General features: G+C 46.3%; 1 protein-coding gene across 2 annotated transcripts in view; it reads left to right on the plus strand.

The window, feature by feature from the left end:
* The window catches only part of oxct1a (3-oxoacid CoA transferase 1a), a 108677-nt gene that overhangs the window by 11320 nt on the left and 81978 nt on the right, over window positions 1–15379 (plus strand). For both annotated transcript variants that reach the window (XM_020475269.2, XM_020475274.2), the window contains exons 4-7: window positions 8703–8838; window positions 8996–9145; window positions 14181–14287; window positions 15245–15305. In XM_020475269.2, coding sequence (XP_020330858.1) covers window positions 8703–8838; window positions 8996–9145; window positions 14181–14287; window positions 15245–15305 — 454 coding nt within the window. The remainder of the gene's footprint in view (window positions 1–8702; window positions 8839–8995; window positions 9146–14180; window positions 14288–15244; window positions 15306–15379) is intronic.

The raw sequence follows: 15379 nt of genomic DNA on the forward strand, positions 1-15379 counted from the left end.
CCACTCGGGAGCCCCTCCATGATCCCTTATTGATGTCACTTGTAGTGTTATGAAAGTGCACATATTTCTATATTTGAGGTATGCAGCACTTTAATTCGCAATGAAAATAGAGTTTTTCAAATAAAGAATTGTAAATGCATTTTTTTAGCACATTTGTGCATTTATGGTTGGTTAAGACAGGACCCACGAGTGCACTTTGATAGCCTATGCAATATCTATTCAAGATACTGGTGATTTGTTGGTTCTTTGAGGTACACTGCATTTTCAGATGACAACAAAAGTATTATTGTGAAGTTTGTTGAAGAAATCTTTTAATATATGAATACATTTTGCATACCGTCACATGCAGAACGGTACATTTTCCTGTCTAAAGTATACAGTGCCTTTGGAAAGTATTCAGGCCTCTTGACTTTTTCCACATTTTGTTATGTTACAGCCTTATTCTAAAATCGATTTAAATGACTAACGAATCCTCAGCAATCGACACACAATACCCCATAATGACAAAGCGAAAACAGGTTTTTAGAAATTTTTGCAATCAAAAAATAAAAGATGCCTTGCTATGAGACTTGAAATTGAGCTCAGGTGCATCCTGTTTCCATTGATCATCCTTGAGATGTTTCTACAACTTGATTGGAGTCCACCTTGTGGGAAATTCAATCGATTGGACATGATTTGGAAAGGCACACACCTGTCTATATAAAGGTCCCACAGGTGACGGTGCATGTCAGAGCAAAAACCAAGCCATAAGGTCGAAGGAATTGTCTGTAGAGCTCCGAGACAGGATTGTGTCGAGGTACAGATCTAGGTAAGGGTACCAAAAAATGTATGCAGCATTGAAGGTCCCCAAGAACACAAGTGGCCTCTATCATTCTTAAATGGAAGAAGTTTGGAACCATCAAGACTCATCCTAGAGCTGAGCGCCCAGCTCAGCTGAGAGCCCAACCAAGAACTCGATAGTCACTCTGACAGAGCTCCTCTGTGGAGATCGGAGAACCTTCCAGAAGGACAACCATTTCTGCAGCACTCCACCAATCAGGCCTTTATGGTAGAGTGGCCAGACGGAAGCAAATCCTCAGTAAAAGGCATGACAGCCTGCTTGGAGTTTGCCAAAAGGCACCTAAAGGACTCTCACCTGAATGCCAAGCGTCACATCTGGAGGAAACCTGACACCATCCCTAAGGTGAAACATGGTGGTGGCAGCATCATGCTGTGGGTATGTTTTTCAGAGGCAGAGACTGGGAGACTAGTCAGGATCAAGGGAAAGATGAAGGGAGAGGGATCCTTGATGAAAACCTGCTCAGGACCTCAGACTGGGGCGAAGGTTCACCTTCCAACAGGACAAAGACCCTAAGCACACAGCCAAGACAACGCAGGAGTGGCTTCGGGACAAGTCTCAATGTTTTTGAGTGGCTAAGTCAGAGCCCAGACTTGAACCCGATTGAACATCTCTGGAGAGACCTGAAAATGGCTGCAATTTCATGCGACGCTCCCCATCCAACCTGACAGAGCTTGAGAGGATCTGCAGAGAAGAATGAGAGAAGCTCCCCAAATACAGGTGTGCCAAGCTTGTAGCGTAATACCCAAGAAGACTTGAGGCTGTAATCACTGCCAAAGGTGCTTCAAGAAAGTTCTGAGTAAAGGGTCTGAACACTTATGTAAATGTGATGTTTAAGTTTAAAAAAATGTTTTTCATACATTTGCAAAGATGTCTAAAAAACTGTTTTTGCTTTGTCATTATGGGGTTGTGTGTGTGTGTGTGTGTGTGTGTGTGTGTGTGTGTGTGTGTGTGTGTGTGTGTGTGTGTGGATTAATGCAGGGGGGACTATTTAATTCATTTTAGAATAAGGCTGTAACGATAAAATGTGGAAAAAGTCGAAGGGTATGAATACTTTCCGAATGCACTGTATATGATACTTATATATTTTCATCATTGTTGTTTTTGTGTGTAGCCAAGCCTTACTTTCACAGTGGCTATTCATATTTTACCCTAAGACTTTGAGATTCACAGACCTTTGCTGATGTGTCCATTCTCCCAAAAATGCCTGTCAATTTCAGTCACATCCATAAGTAAGTTTTGCTGTTCCGTTACATCAAAGTGGTATTACTTAGAATTTTGTAACTCTTTCCCTTTTGGGTTCTACAAATATACAATAACATTTTAATTTATGCTTGATAAGTCAATTCTGTGAGGAATTTGTTTCTCATTTTGTGTGCAAAAGGTACATACATAACACTGGAATTGCCTTTTTAAATACACAATAAACATTTATAACAAATATAATTTCATGCTGTTATAGTAGATTGTTGCACTTTGTTAACTTTCACAGGACCTGACTGACAGAGCTGTTAACACAAACTACAGTAGTTTGACCTTGATTAATTTAGGATTACTTGCGTAACCCCGGTTCTATGAGAATATGAGGGAATATGTGTCACTTATGGGATACGCCTTTGGGCGGGTCACGAGCTCGAAGTGTCCAATCACACAGCATCTGTTGGAGACGGGTTGAGTGGCGAATGATTTGAGCCCCTCTCCTCAATATTTTTTTTAATTTTACCTTTATTTAACTAGGCAAGTCAGTTAAGAACAAATTCTTATTTTCAATGACGGCCTAGGAACAGGGGCAGAACGACAGATTTGTACCTTGTCAGCTCGGGGGTTTGAACTTGCAACCTTCCAGTTATGAGTCCAACGCTCTAACCACTAGGCTACCCTGCTGCTCCCAATAAAGGGAGCCACTTGCCCGCCAACTGGTCATTCTCAAGCATGCATCACTTCCTTGTGCTTTTGTTATCAGATCTCACTAATAGAAACCTAAGTTCTGCTTCTAATACTCGTTTCGATGTGTCACTTATGGCATATTGCCAACTCCCGTAACGCAGACATGCTCTCCGAAGCCAGGGTTGTTCCAACAGCATCACCATTCAGAGGCTCCCAAACTAAAGACAGTATACGCCAATGAAGGTGCAGTGACATCCAGTTGGTAAAAAGGGTGGCCCAACATGTCGCCTCACAAAGAGATGTCTTTGAACATTGACCAAAAGGTTAGCCATTGGTGGAGTGAACCTTCAGGCCCTCCGGGGGCTTTAAACCCTTGCTATTATAAGCCAATATAATAGCCTCTACTATCCCATGGGATAGCCGTTTACGAGAGAGGGGCCCATCCTTGCAGGGGGTACGAACACAAAGGGTTCGTACTCTTACGCCATGCTCTCGTTCTACCCAAGTAGATTGGCAAAGCACATACTGGACATGAACGGTGGAGATGCCCTTCCGTAGAAGTGAAGGGTGGCGTTTGGAAAGCCACAAGCTCGAAAGCGAGACAATCGTAATTGCCGCTGATCTTAGGCATAAAGGCAGAGTTACGTAACCACGAAACCCAGGGCAAACTCTAGGCACGAATGGTGGACAGTGCATGCAGCTCAGTCATTTTGCAGATGTAATGGCAATGATCAAAGCCATCTTGAAGGATTTGGTGCTTTCCAGCAGCTCAAAAGGTTGCTGTGAAATCACCTCAAGCACAATAGACCGGTCCCAGGAGGGGGATAAAGGCTTGTAGGCTTGAAGACTGGGTCGTAAGTGACGCACTCCCTTCATGAAACGACATACCAGAGATTGTTTCGCTCCTGTGTATTGTCGAAGCCTATATGACAGGCTGAGATTGTGGTTGAAAAAACCTTGACAGTTCGTTGTTTCTGGTCACACCACTTCTCACAAACGCACAACATGCATCTACAGTTGAAGTCGGAAGTTTACATACATCTTAGCCAAATACATTTAAACTTTTTTTTCTCACAATTCCTGACATTTAATCCTAGTAAAATTCACAATTTTAGGTCAGTTATGATCACCTGTCAGAATAATAGTAGAGAATGATTTATTTCAGCTTTTATTTCTTTCATCGCATTCCCAGTGGGTCAGAAGTTTACATACACTCAATTAGTATTCGGTAGCATTGCCTTTTAAATTGTTTAACTTGGGTCAAATGTTTCAGGTAGCCTTCCACAAGCTTAGCCTCCCACAATAAGTTAGGTGAATTTTGGCCCATATCCTCCTGACAGAGCTGGTGTAACTGAGTCAGGTTTGTAGGCCTCCTTGCTCACACACACTTTTTCAGTTCTGCCCACAAATGTTCTATGGGATTGAGGTCAGGGCTTTGTGATGGTCACTCCAATACCTTGACTTTGTTGTCCTTAAGCCAGTTTGCCACAACTTTGGAAGTATGCTTGGGGTCATTGTCCACTTGGAAGACCCATTTGCAACCAAGCTTTAACTTCCTGACTGATGTCTTGAGATGTTGTTTCAATATATCCACATACATTTCCTTCTCATGATGCTATCTATTTTGTGAAGTGCACCAGTCCCTCAGCAAAGCACCCCCACACCATGATGCTGCCACCCCTGTGCTTCACGGTTGGGATGGTGTTCTTCGGCTTGAAAGCCACCCACTTTTTCCTCCAAACATAATGATGGCCATTATGGCCAAACAGTTATATTTTTGTTCCATAAGACCAGAGGACATTTGTCCAAAAAGTACGATCTTTGTCCACATGTGCAGTTGCAAACCTTAGTCTGTTTTTTTTCTGGCTGTTTTGGAGCAATGGCTTCTTCCTTGCTGAGCGGCCTTTCAGGTTATGTCGATATAGGACTCGTTTTACTGTGGATATAGATACTTTTGTACCTGTTTCCTCCAGCATCTTCACAAGTTCCTTTGCTGCTGTTCTAGGATTGATTTGTACTTTTTCCACCAAAGTCTCTAGGAGACGGAACGCGTCTCCTTCCTGAGTGGTATGATGGCTGCGTGGTCCAATGGTGTTTATACTTGCGTACTATTGTTTGTACAGATGAACGTGGTACCTTCAGGCATTTGGAAATTGCTCCCAAGGATGAACCAGACTTATGGAGGTCAACAATTTGTTTTCTGAGGTCTGAGTTTGAAGGTAGGCCTTGAAATACATCCACAGGTACACCTCCAAGTGACTCAAATGATGTCTATTAGCCTATCAGAAGCTTCTAACGCCATGACATCATTTCTAGAATTTTACAAGCTGTTTAAAGGCACATTCAACTTAGTGTATGTAAACTTCTGACCCACTGGAATTGTGATACAGTAAATTATAAGTGAAATAATCTGTCTGTAAACAATTGTTGGAAAAATTACTTGTCATGCACAAAGTAGATGTCCTAACCGACTAGCTAAAACTATAGTTTGTTAACAAGAAACTTGTGGAGTGGTTTGTAAAACGAGTTTTAATGACTCCAACCTAAGTGTATGTAAACTTCCGACTTCAACTATATATAGTGAGCACGTAGAAGGGCAAGCCTATCGAATTCAGATTTACCTCCCCACGGGCCAGGTCCAGAGGGCAATGGGTTCCGGGTGAAGGTGGAAAATCTCCTTTTTCACGTGGGTTAAAAGGTAGTAACGGCAGTTTCCAGGGCTCGGCGTAAAGTGAAAGAAGAATGTCCACTAGCCAGAGCTTCCCTGGTCATCGAGGGGCTATCAAGGAGGTATAATCCTTGTTCCCATACTCTGTCCAGAGTGGGGGAAATGAAGCATAGAGGAGGAAAAGCGTAAAGCACCACCCTTCAAGGGTGTACCCGCACATCCAGTCCCAGTGGTGTGTATCATGCTATAGCAAAGAACAATGCGCAGTGCGTGTCTTTGTGCAATGCGAATAGATATAAGATCTGGTTCACCATCTGGGGGTGCAGTCTCCAATCCTTGTATAGGGGATTCCCTCTGGACAACAAGTCCGCTCCCACATTCAAATACACCTGGGACATGAGTCACGCGTATTGAATATAGTTGTGCCCTGCTCCACAGAATATTTTTGACAGTCTGTGTAGATGCAAAGAGCAAGTGCCAACCGCTCCACTTTCCACCACAGTCATATTGTCTGCCTTGACCAGGATGTGACCATTTCGACGGCAGGGTGGAAAGTGTGTCAATGCATGAAACACTATCATCAGTTTGAGGTGTCTGTGATCGAGAGGCTCTTCTAGTGACAGAGAGCTGAGAGACAGTCTGTGGACACTTTTTAAAATATTTTTTTACCACTTTATCCCCCTCAATTTCTTGATGTCCAAATGGTAGTTACAGTCTTATCCCATCGCTGCAACTCTCGTATGGACTCAGGAGAGGCGAAGGTCGAGAGCCATGCGTCCTCTAAAACAGGACCCCCGCCAAGCCGCACTGCTTCTTGACACAATTCTCACTTAACCCAGAGTCTGTGGACACTTATCTATTGATTGAAGTTCCATAGTGGATATAGGCGATGGGTTTAAACCCAACGCCGAAAGTCTCTCATTCTCATTGATCCTCGCGGTACAATTGAGATGGTAAAGGCCATCAACCCCAGCACTCGGAAACATGTACGGAGCATGACAGAATGCCCCCTGTTGGGCAGGGAAAGGTACCATGAGACCCCCCCCAGTCTGTCCTGTGAGCAGATGCATAAAGATGAGCCGCTGCATGAGGGGGAGGGTTTAAGGGGTCTGACCACATTGTGGGAATGGGGGTGGGGAGGTCGGGTCGGTTCTGTGCTCCACCTGAGAGGAGGCAGTTCAGGACACTGATTGACCCTCTGCCGCTGGGGACGTACTCCTAGGTCGGACATCCCATCTTTCCCCGTGGGAGAAGTAGATGGGTGGGACATCTGTGGAAGCAGCAGAGGGCTTCCCCCTCTGTCGGCCTCTGATAGGAGAGCTGAACTGTGGATTCACAGCCTGCTACATCGATTGGGGTTTTGCATTACCGAAAAATCTGGTACCAGCTTTTTACCCACTCCCTCCTGCCGAGCCTTTGCTTGTGGAAGGTGAGACCGGGTTTCCACGAACCCCAGATCTGCGGGGCAAGCAGAAGTTAATGGCTACGCCTTCCTTCTTACGAAGTTCGCACTTCGGTCGCATGTCGGCAACAGAAGGCCCAAACAGTTCCTTTGGCGTGATAGGAGCATCGAGGAAATCTGCCTTTTCCTTTTCTGAGAGGCTAGACACAAGGCTTTCAAGTCAAGCCACAAGGCTCTCTCCCCCACCACCGCAATGCTCAAGGCGCTTGGATGGCGCCTCTAGAGGCCCGTAGGTTGAGATCTCCAGCGACGCACATCTCGTTCCATAGGTACTGGTTGACCTTTGCCTAAGACAATGCCCATCTCTAGTAGCAAATTGGCCTGGTAAGCCAACAATAGGGACATTAAGTTGTACTGAATGTGCCGCAGACATATAGACCTTATGGAATATGGAGGCGGTGAAGCGCTCTGCCTTTCCAGGGAGGGCAGTGCCGGTCATAGACGGCACTGGGGTTGGGGTGGATAACCACCCCAAGGCTTGTCGAAGCCTTTCTCCTCTATGCCCTGAATGTCCATGCCAAGAAAGTGCCTGGTTTGGCCATTGCTGGACAAAGGCTTGTCCCAGTTGTGTTTTCCCTCTGGCACGCATGCTGGGGCCGCTGGGAAAAGTTGCTTTCCCGGGATGGTGCGAGAGGGGAGTGTCCTCCCGTTGAACTCAGGGTTAGTGAGTGCTGCTTTAGCCTGCTATGCCCCCAGGCAGACGGTACACAAACAGTGTGTGTCCTTGCCCGATTGCTTAGCTCCACACGGACAAGGGTGCACCGGTAATGGGGAAGTGGCAGGCGCCATTTGAGGGGGTAGCAGGCTCCATGGCTCAGATAAATTGTAATCCTTGAGCTAAGTTCAAGCTCCCGTCGCGCTGTGAAGTAAGGGCTATCAGTCTAGTTAACACGGCACGGGTGAATGTGGGTTGAGCTAATTGCGAGAGTATAGTTAGCAATTCTACCCTTGCAGGTGGAAAAGCTAGTCTTGTTGAAACTTATCCGGGGTAGCTAAGCCTTACGGCGAGAGCTAGCCCTTTGTAGTGTCGTTAGCTAGCTTTCCAGTTAGCTAGACGCGAGATGGGAGCTAGCAATATTACCATGTTGCAGCTAGTAATGCTGGTGTGGTTAGCTTGCCTTACAGTGAGCTAGCTAGGTTAGCTTAAGCCCTGCGGTGAAAGCTAGTCCTTTGTTAGTGTGGTTAGCTGGCCTTGCAGCTAGCTAGCCAGGTAAGCTAAAGTATTGCAGCGAGGGCTAACCAAGTCTCGATAGCTAGCCATGTGACGTTAGCTACAACAGGGACTGACGAGTAGAACATTTATTCTACTCAAAGCAAAATCTTCCTTTCAATCAGTGCTCAACATTATCGACAGGAGCTGAGGTCGTACATTCGTCAGCGTTACCTCACGGTTCGCCTGAGAAAAGTTCAATAGGAAGACAGGAATCTAGTCGTGCTGAGGAGGGCTTCTTTTGTGAACACAGTCACTTTTGTGAACACAGTCACTTCCGCAAGGAAGAGGGCCAGAATGACCAGTTGGCGGGCAAGTGGCTCCCTTTATTGAGGAGAAGAGCTCACCTCATTTGCCACTCGACCTATGTCTCCAACAGACACTGTGTGATTGCGTACTTCAAGCTTTTGACCCACCCTATGGTGTATCCCATAAGTGACACATCGAAATTAGTATAATAAAATCCAACAAGCATTTTTTGTAAAAGTTTGGGAATAATATGAACCTACCTGGGTAGGGTGTGAGTATGTGGTGCATCATGAGGCAGCATACCCTGAGGAGCTGATGATCTGTTTGCTTTTTCTGTAGGCTGAAGTGTGTGTGTGTGTGGTAACCTGTGTGTGTTCTCTCCCTGCAGGGTGGATAACTTTGGGTTGGGTCTGCTCCTACAGACCAAACAGATCAAGAGGATGATATCCTCCTATGTGGGAGAGAACATCGAGTTTGAGAGACAATACCTGTCTGGGGAGCTGGAGGTGGAGCTAACGCCACAGGTGACACGCAAGCACACACACACATACCACCTTGCTTTACTAGGTTATCCATTTGAGTTATTCGAGGTCCTATACATTTTTTGTGGAGGTTTGGAATGTCCAGGTTCAGTGATTTTGAGTAATGATCCAATTGATGACCATGACCTCTCTCCCCCAGGGTACCCTAGCAGAGAGGATCAGAGCTGGCGGTGCGGGTGTTCCTGCCTTCTTCACGGCTACAGGCTATGGTACCCTCGTCCAGGAGGGCGGCTCCCCCATAAAATACAACAAGGACGGAACTATCGCCATCGCCAGTGAACAGAGAGAGGTCAGACCAACATGTGGTTTCTAGCACCACATTCACCACATTGTTTATTTCTATTTCACCTTTATTTAACCAGGTAGGCTAGTTGAGAACAAGTTCTCATTTGCAACTGTGACCTGGCCAAGATAAAGCATAGCAGTGTGAACAGACAACACAGAGTTACACATGGAGTAAACAATTAACAAGTCAGTAACACAGTAGAAAAAAAGGGGGGAGTCTATATACAATGTGTGCAAAAGGCATGAGGAGGTAGGCGAATAATTACAATTTTGCAGATTAACACTGGAGTGATAAATGATCAGATGGTCATGTACAGGTAGAGATATTGGTGTGCAAAAGAGCAGAAAAGTAAATAAATAAAAACAGTATGGGGATGAGGTAGGTGAAAATGGGTGGGCTATTTACCAATAGACTATGTACAGCTGCAGCGATCGGTTAGCTGCTCAGATAGCTGATGTTTGAAGTTGGTGAGGGAGATAAAAGTCTCCAACTTCAGCGATTTTTGCAATTCGTTCCAGTCACAGGCAGCAGAGTACTGGAACGAAAGGCGGCCAAATGAGGTGTTGGCTTTAGGGATGATCAGTGAGATACACCTGCTGGAGCGCGTGCTACGGATGGGTGTTGCCATCGTGACCAGTGAACTGAGATAAGGCGGAGTTTTACCTAGCATGGACTTGTAGATGACCTGGAGCCAGTGGGTCTGGCGACGAATATGTAGCGAGGGCCAGCCGACTAGAGCATACAAGTCGCAGTGGTGAGTGGTATAAGGTGCTTTAGTGACAAAACGGATGGCACTGTGATAGACTGCATCCAGTTTGCTGAGTAGAGTGTTGGAAGCCATTTTGTAGATGACATCGCCGAAGTCGAGGATCGGTAGGATAGTCAGTTTTACTAGGGTAAGCTTGGCGGCGTGAGTGAAGGAGGCTTTGTTGCGGAATAGAAAGCCGACTCTTGATTTGATTTTCGATTGGAGATGTTTGATATGAGTCTGGAAGGAGAGTTTGCAGTCTAGCCAGACACCTAGGTACTTATAGATGTCCACATATTCAAGGTCGGAACCATCCAGGGTGGTGATGCTAGTCGGGCATGCGGGTGCAGGCAGCGATCGGTTGAAAAGCATGCATTTGGTTTTACTAGCGTTTAAGAGCAGTTGGAGGCCACGGAAGGAGTGTTGTATGGCATTGAAGCTCGTTTGGAGGTTAGATAGCACAGTGTCCAATGACGGGCCGAAAGTATATAGAATGGTGTCGTCTGCGTAGAGGTGGATCAGGGAATCGCCCGCAGCAAGAGCAACATCATTGATATATACAGAGAAAAGAGTCGGCCCGAGAATTGAACCCTGTGGCACCCCCATAGAGACTGCCAGAGGACCGGACAGCATGCCCTCCGATTTGACACACTGAACTCTGTCTGCAAAGTAATTGGTGAACCAGGCAAGGCAGTCATCCGAAAAACCGAGGCTACTGAGTCTGCCGATAAGAATATGGTGATTGACAGAGTCGAAAGCCTTGGCAAGGTCGATGAAGACGGCTGCACAGTACTGTCTTTTATCGATGGCGGTTATGATATTGTTTAGTACCTTGAGTGTGGCTGCGGTGCACCCGTGACCGGCTCGGAAACCAGATTGCACAGCGGAGAAGGTACGGTGGGATTCGAGATGGTCAGTGACCTGTTTGTTGACTTGGCTTTCGAAGACCTTAGATAGGCAGGGCAGGATGGATATAGGTCTGTAACAGTTTGGGTCCAGGGGATGACTACGGCAGCTTTCCAATCCTTGGGGATCTCAGACGATATGAAAGAGAGGTTGAACAGGCTGGTAATAGGGGTTGCGACAATGGCGGCGGATAGTTTCAGAAATAGAGGGTCCAGATTGTCAAGCCCAGCTGATTTGTACGGGTCCAGGTTTTGCAGCTCTTTCAGAACATCTGCTATCTGGATTTGGGTAAAGGAGAACCTGGAGAGGCTTGGGCGAGGAGCTGCGGGGGGGGGGGGGGGGCGGAGCTGTTGGCCGAGGTTGGAGTAGCCAGGCGGAAGGCATGGCCAGCCGTTGAGAAATGCTTATTGAAGTTTTCGATAATCATGGATTTATCGGTGGTGACCGTGTTACCTAGCCTCAGTGCAGTGGGCAGCTGGGAGGAGGTGCTCTTGTTATCCATGGACTTCACAGTGTCCCAGAACTTTTTGGAGTTGGAGCTACAGGATGCAAACTTCTGCCTGAAGAAGCTGGCCTTGGCTTTCCTGACTGACTGCGTGTATTGGTTCCTGACTTCCCTGAACAGTTGCATATCACGGGGACTATTCGATGCTATTGCAGTCCGCCACAGGATGTTTTTGTGCTGATCGAGGGCAGTCAGGTCTGGAGTGAACCAAGGGCTGTATCTGTTCTTAGTTCTGCATTTTTTGAACGGAGCATGCTTATCTAAAATGGTGAGGAAGTTACTTTTAAAGAATGACCAGGCATCCTCAACTGACGGGATGAGGTCAATGTCCTTCCAGGATACCCGGGCCAGGTCGATTAGAAAGGCCTGCTCACAGAAGTGTTTTAGGGAGCGTTTGACAGTGATGAGGGGTGGTCGTTTGACTGCGGCTCCGTAGCGGATACAGGCAATGAGGCAGTGATCGCTGAGATCCTGGTTGAAGACAGCGGAGGTGTATTTGGAGGGCCAGTTGGTCAGGATGACATCTATGAGGGTGCCCTTGTTTACAGAGTTAGGGTTGTACCTGGTGGGTTCCTTGATGATTTGTGTGAGATTGAGGGCATCTAGCTTAGATTGTAGGACTGCCCGGGTGTTAAGCATATCCCAGTTTAGGTCACCTAACAGAACAAACTCTGAAGCTAGATGGGGGGCGATCAATTCACAAATGGTGTCCAGGGCACAGCTGGGAGCTGAGGGGGGTCGGTAGCAGGCGGCAACAGTGAGAGACTTTCTGGAGAGAGTAATTTTCAAAATTAGTAGTTCGAACTGTTTGGGTATGGACCTGGAAAGTATGACATTACTTTGCAGGCTATCTCTGCAGTAGACTGCAACTCCTCCCCCTTTGGCAGTTCTATCTTGACGGAAGATGTTATAGTTGGGTATGGAAATCTCTGAATTTTTGGTGGCCTTCCTGAGCCAGGATTCAGACACAGCAAGGACATCAGGGTTAGCAGAGTGTGCTAAAGCAGTGAGTAAAACAAACTTAGGGAGGAGGCTTCTGATGTTGACATGCATGAAACCAAGGCTTTTTCGATCACAGAAGTCAACAAATGAGGGTGCCTGGGGACATGCAGGGCCTGGGTTTACCTCCACATCACCCGCGGAACAGAGAAGGAGTAGTATGAGGGTGCGGCTAAAGGATATCAAAACTGGTCGCCTAGAGCGTTGGGGACAGAGAATAAGAGGAGCAGGTTTCTGGGCATGGTAGAATATATTCAGGGCATAATGCGCAGACAGGGGTATGGTGGGGTGCGGGTACAGCGGAGGTAAGCCCAGGCACTGGGTGATGATGAGAGAGGTTGTATCTCTGGACATGCTGGTTGTAATGGGTGAGGTCACCGCATGTGTGGGAGGTGGGACAAAGGAGTTATCAGGGGTATGAAGAGTGGAACTAGGGGCTCCATTGTGAACTAAAACAATGATAACTAACCTGAACAACAGTATACAAGGCATATTGACATTTGAGAGAGGCATACAGCGAGGCATACAGTAATCACAGGTGTTGAATTGGGAAAGCTAGCTAAAACAGTAGGTGAGACAACAACAGCTAATCAGCTAGCACAACTAGCCCCGATGACTAGGCAACGGGGCCAACAGATAAAACAAACAAGCAGAATGGAGTACCGTGATTAATGGACAGTCCAGCGTGCATCAGCTATGTAGCCAAGAGATCGGTGGATGGGGCAGGGAAGCTGGACTGGCGAGTGTTATCCAGGTAAAAAAAACGAACAATGACTAAATAGCTTGTAGCTAGTTAGCTGGTTAGCTTCTGGAGGTTCTTGAGTGTGTTCTAAAAATTAAAAATAATAGCGATTCCGTATCACATTGGGTGAGGCAGGTTTCCGGAAGGTATAAACAAATTAAAAATCAAAAAGAGAGAAAGTAAATATGGGTCCAGTGAGTGTTTGGGACGCGGCGATTCAGACGGTTAGCAGGCCTGTGCTAACAAGCTAACAGTTCGTAGGCCCGGGCTAAACAAGGTAGCAGTTAGCGGACCGGAGCTAGACAAGCTAGCAGTTAGCAGGCCGAATTAGCAAGCAGGGAGATAGCGAGGGCTAGAGAGTTAGCCTTTGGGGGACGTCGCGATGGGGTGAGTCTGTTTATTCCTCTTCATGCGGTGACATCGATAGACCGGTCGTGGGCCCGGGTATTGTAGCCCAGGAGTATGCTACGGTGGTAGCATAGGTGCTCTGGCCGGGCTAGCTTCAAGCTAAGTGGGTGGAAACGCTAGCCAGGAGTAATCATCCGGGGTTGCGGTTTAGCTAGATAGCTAGTTGTGAAGATCCAGCTGAAAAATGTTCCGTTTGCGGTGGGAATCCGGGGATGAAAAATAAATAGGTCCGTTATGCTCTGGTTAGAGTCGCGTTGTTCGAACTGGCGAGAGCTTTCCGAGCTAAAGGTTAGCTGATGACCGGTTAGCTGAAGACCGCTAGCATAGCTGGTGGTTAGCTGGCTAGCTTCAGTTGATGGGCTCCGGTTCCGAAGTAAATATAAATACTTTAGGAAAAATAGCTACATTGGGTGAGGTGGGTTGCAGGAGAGTATTTGGAAGCTTAGGTTTAGCAAAATGTTTTTAAAGAGATATGCGAAGAAAAATATGTAAAAAAAGAAAAAGAAACGATATATACAAGGGACAGGACGACTTACTGCTACGCCATCTTGTGACACATCCCCTAATGTTATTGCATCAAATTGTTTTTCTCACCACTGTCTGTTTTCATCACACAATCTGCCTATACTGACATGGAGCACGAGCCTCTGTAACAACACTCAAAATGCTGTCATCTCCAGCAGTCTTCTAGTCTGTCTCTTGAGCCGCTTGCTGTGTTGTTGTTTGGCAGGTGCGGGAGTTTAATGGAAGGCACTACATCATGGAGAAGGCCATCACTGGAGACTTTGCTCTGGTCAAGGCCTGGAAGGCCGACAAGGCCGGGAACATAATCTTCAGGTAGCTACCAATACATTCACTCACTTTAACCTGTCTGTCAATCACTTATTCTGGGGATAAAGGTTACCTGATATCAGGGCAAGCTACTTCCTCCTACCCTTGAATCCTTGCACAGGATTCAAGGGTTAAAGTTGAGACGAGGTGCATCATTATTTCAAAAAAGCCATCAGCGTAGTATTGAGTAAATGTACATTATGTAATACATATCCATTTGACACTAAATATTTACCCAAGGCACTGTGATTTAGGCCACTGCTTGTCCCAGGACAGGTTACACCCTTTCTAATCACCTAGTTATGTTTCCACAATAAGCAAAACTGTGGGCCTGCAGGTCGCTCTGTGCCATATGGATTGCTGGTAGGATATTCACTTTTAGGCTCAGTGACTGAATTAAGATGTTGACACTAGACCGCTTAAAGAGACTGAACGTTCTCCAGAAAAGCTGTAGAAAATTGACTTTTCTTCTTAGTTCCCTTGTCTGTCAGTATGTGAGAAGAACATTCTCTCGGTCCACATAAAAACAGGGCCCGTATTGTTTCTTGCCCCTGAATATTTACTCTCCTGTACACTGAAAATAAGTGATAGTAAATACAATTCAATTGGTCACCACAAGAGCGCAGTATCTACTTTGCAATAAAAAAATCCCCATTTGATTTTACAGGCAAAAACAGGCAATGTTGAAATGATTGTTGCACGGTTCATGATTGCTCTATGTTGATGCTGTAACTCATGTTATAAAACCTTCCCTATCGCACCGGGCCGAACAACGCCATTTACCTGTGACTGTTTTCATGATACTGCACTGCCTGTTATGCCTTAATGCTTAATTGACTTATTGTACTTCCATTCCATTACTTCTCTGTGCCTGCTTTCTTGTATTGCTCCCTTGTTGCCGTGAATGCTTGTTAGCTAATGCCATCTCTTTCTCTCTCTCTCTTTCGTTCTCTCTCCATGTAGGAAAACAGCCAGGAACTTCAACCAGCCCATGTGCAAGGCAGCCAAAGTCACCATTGTAGAGGTATGAGCCATGTCCCTGCAACCCAGCCCCACGTACCCCCTTACATGTCTATAGCACTGTTCTGCTGTCTTCAC

The sequence above is a fragment of the Oncorhynchus kisutch genome, linkage group LG3, assembly GCF_002021735.2.
Source record: "Oncorhynchus kisutch isolate 150728-3 linkage group LG3, Okis_V2, whole genome shotgun sequence".
In the NCBI taxonomy this organism is placed as follows: Eukaryota; Metazoa; Chordata; class Actinopteri; order Salmoniformes; family Salmonidae; genus Oncorhynchus; species Oncorhynchus kisutch.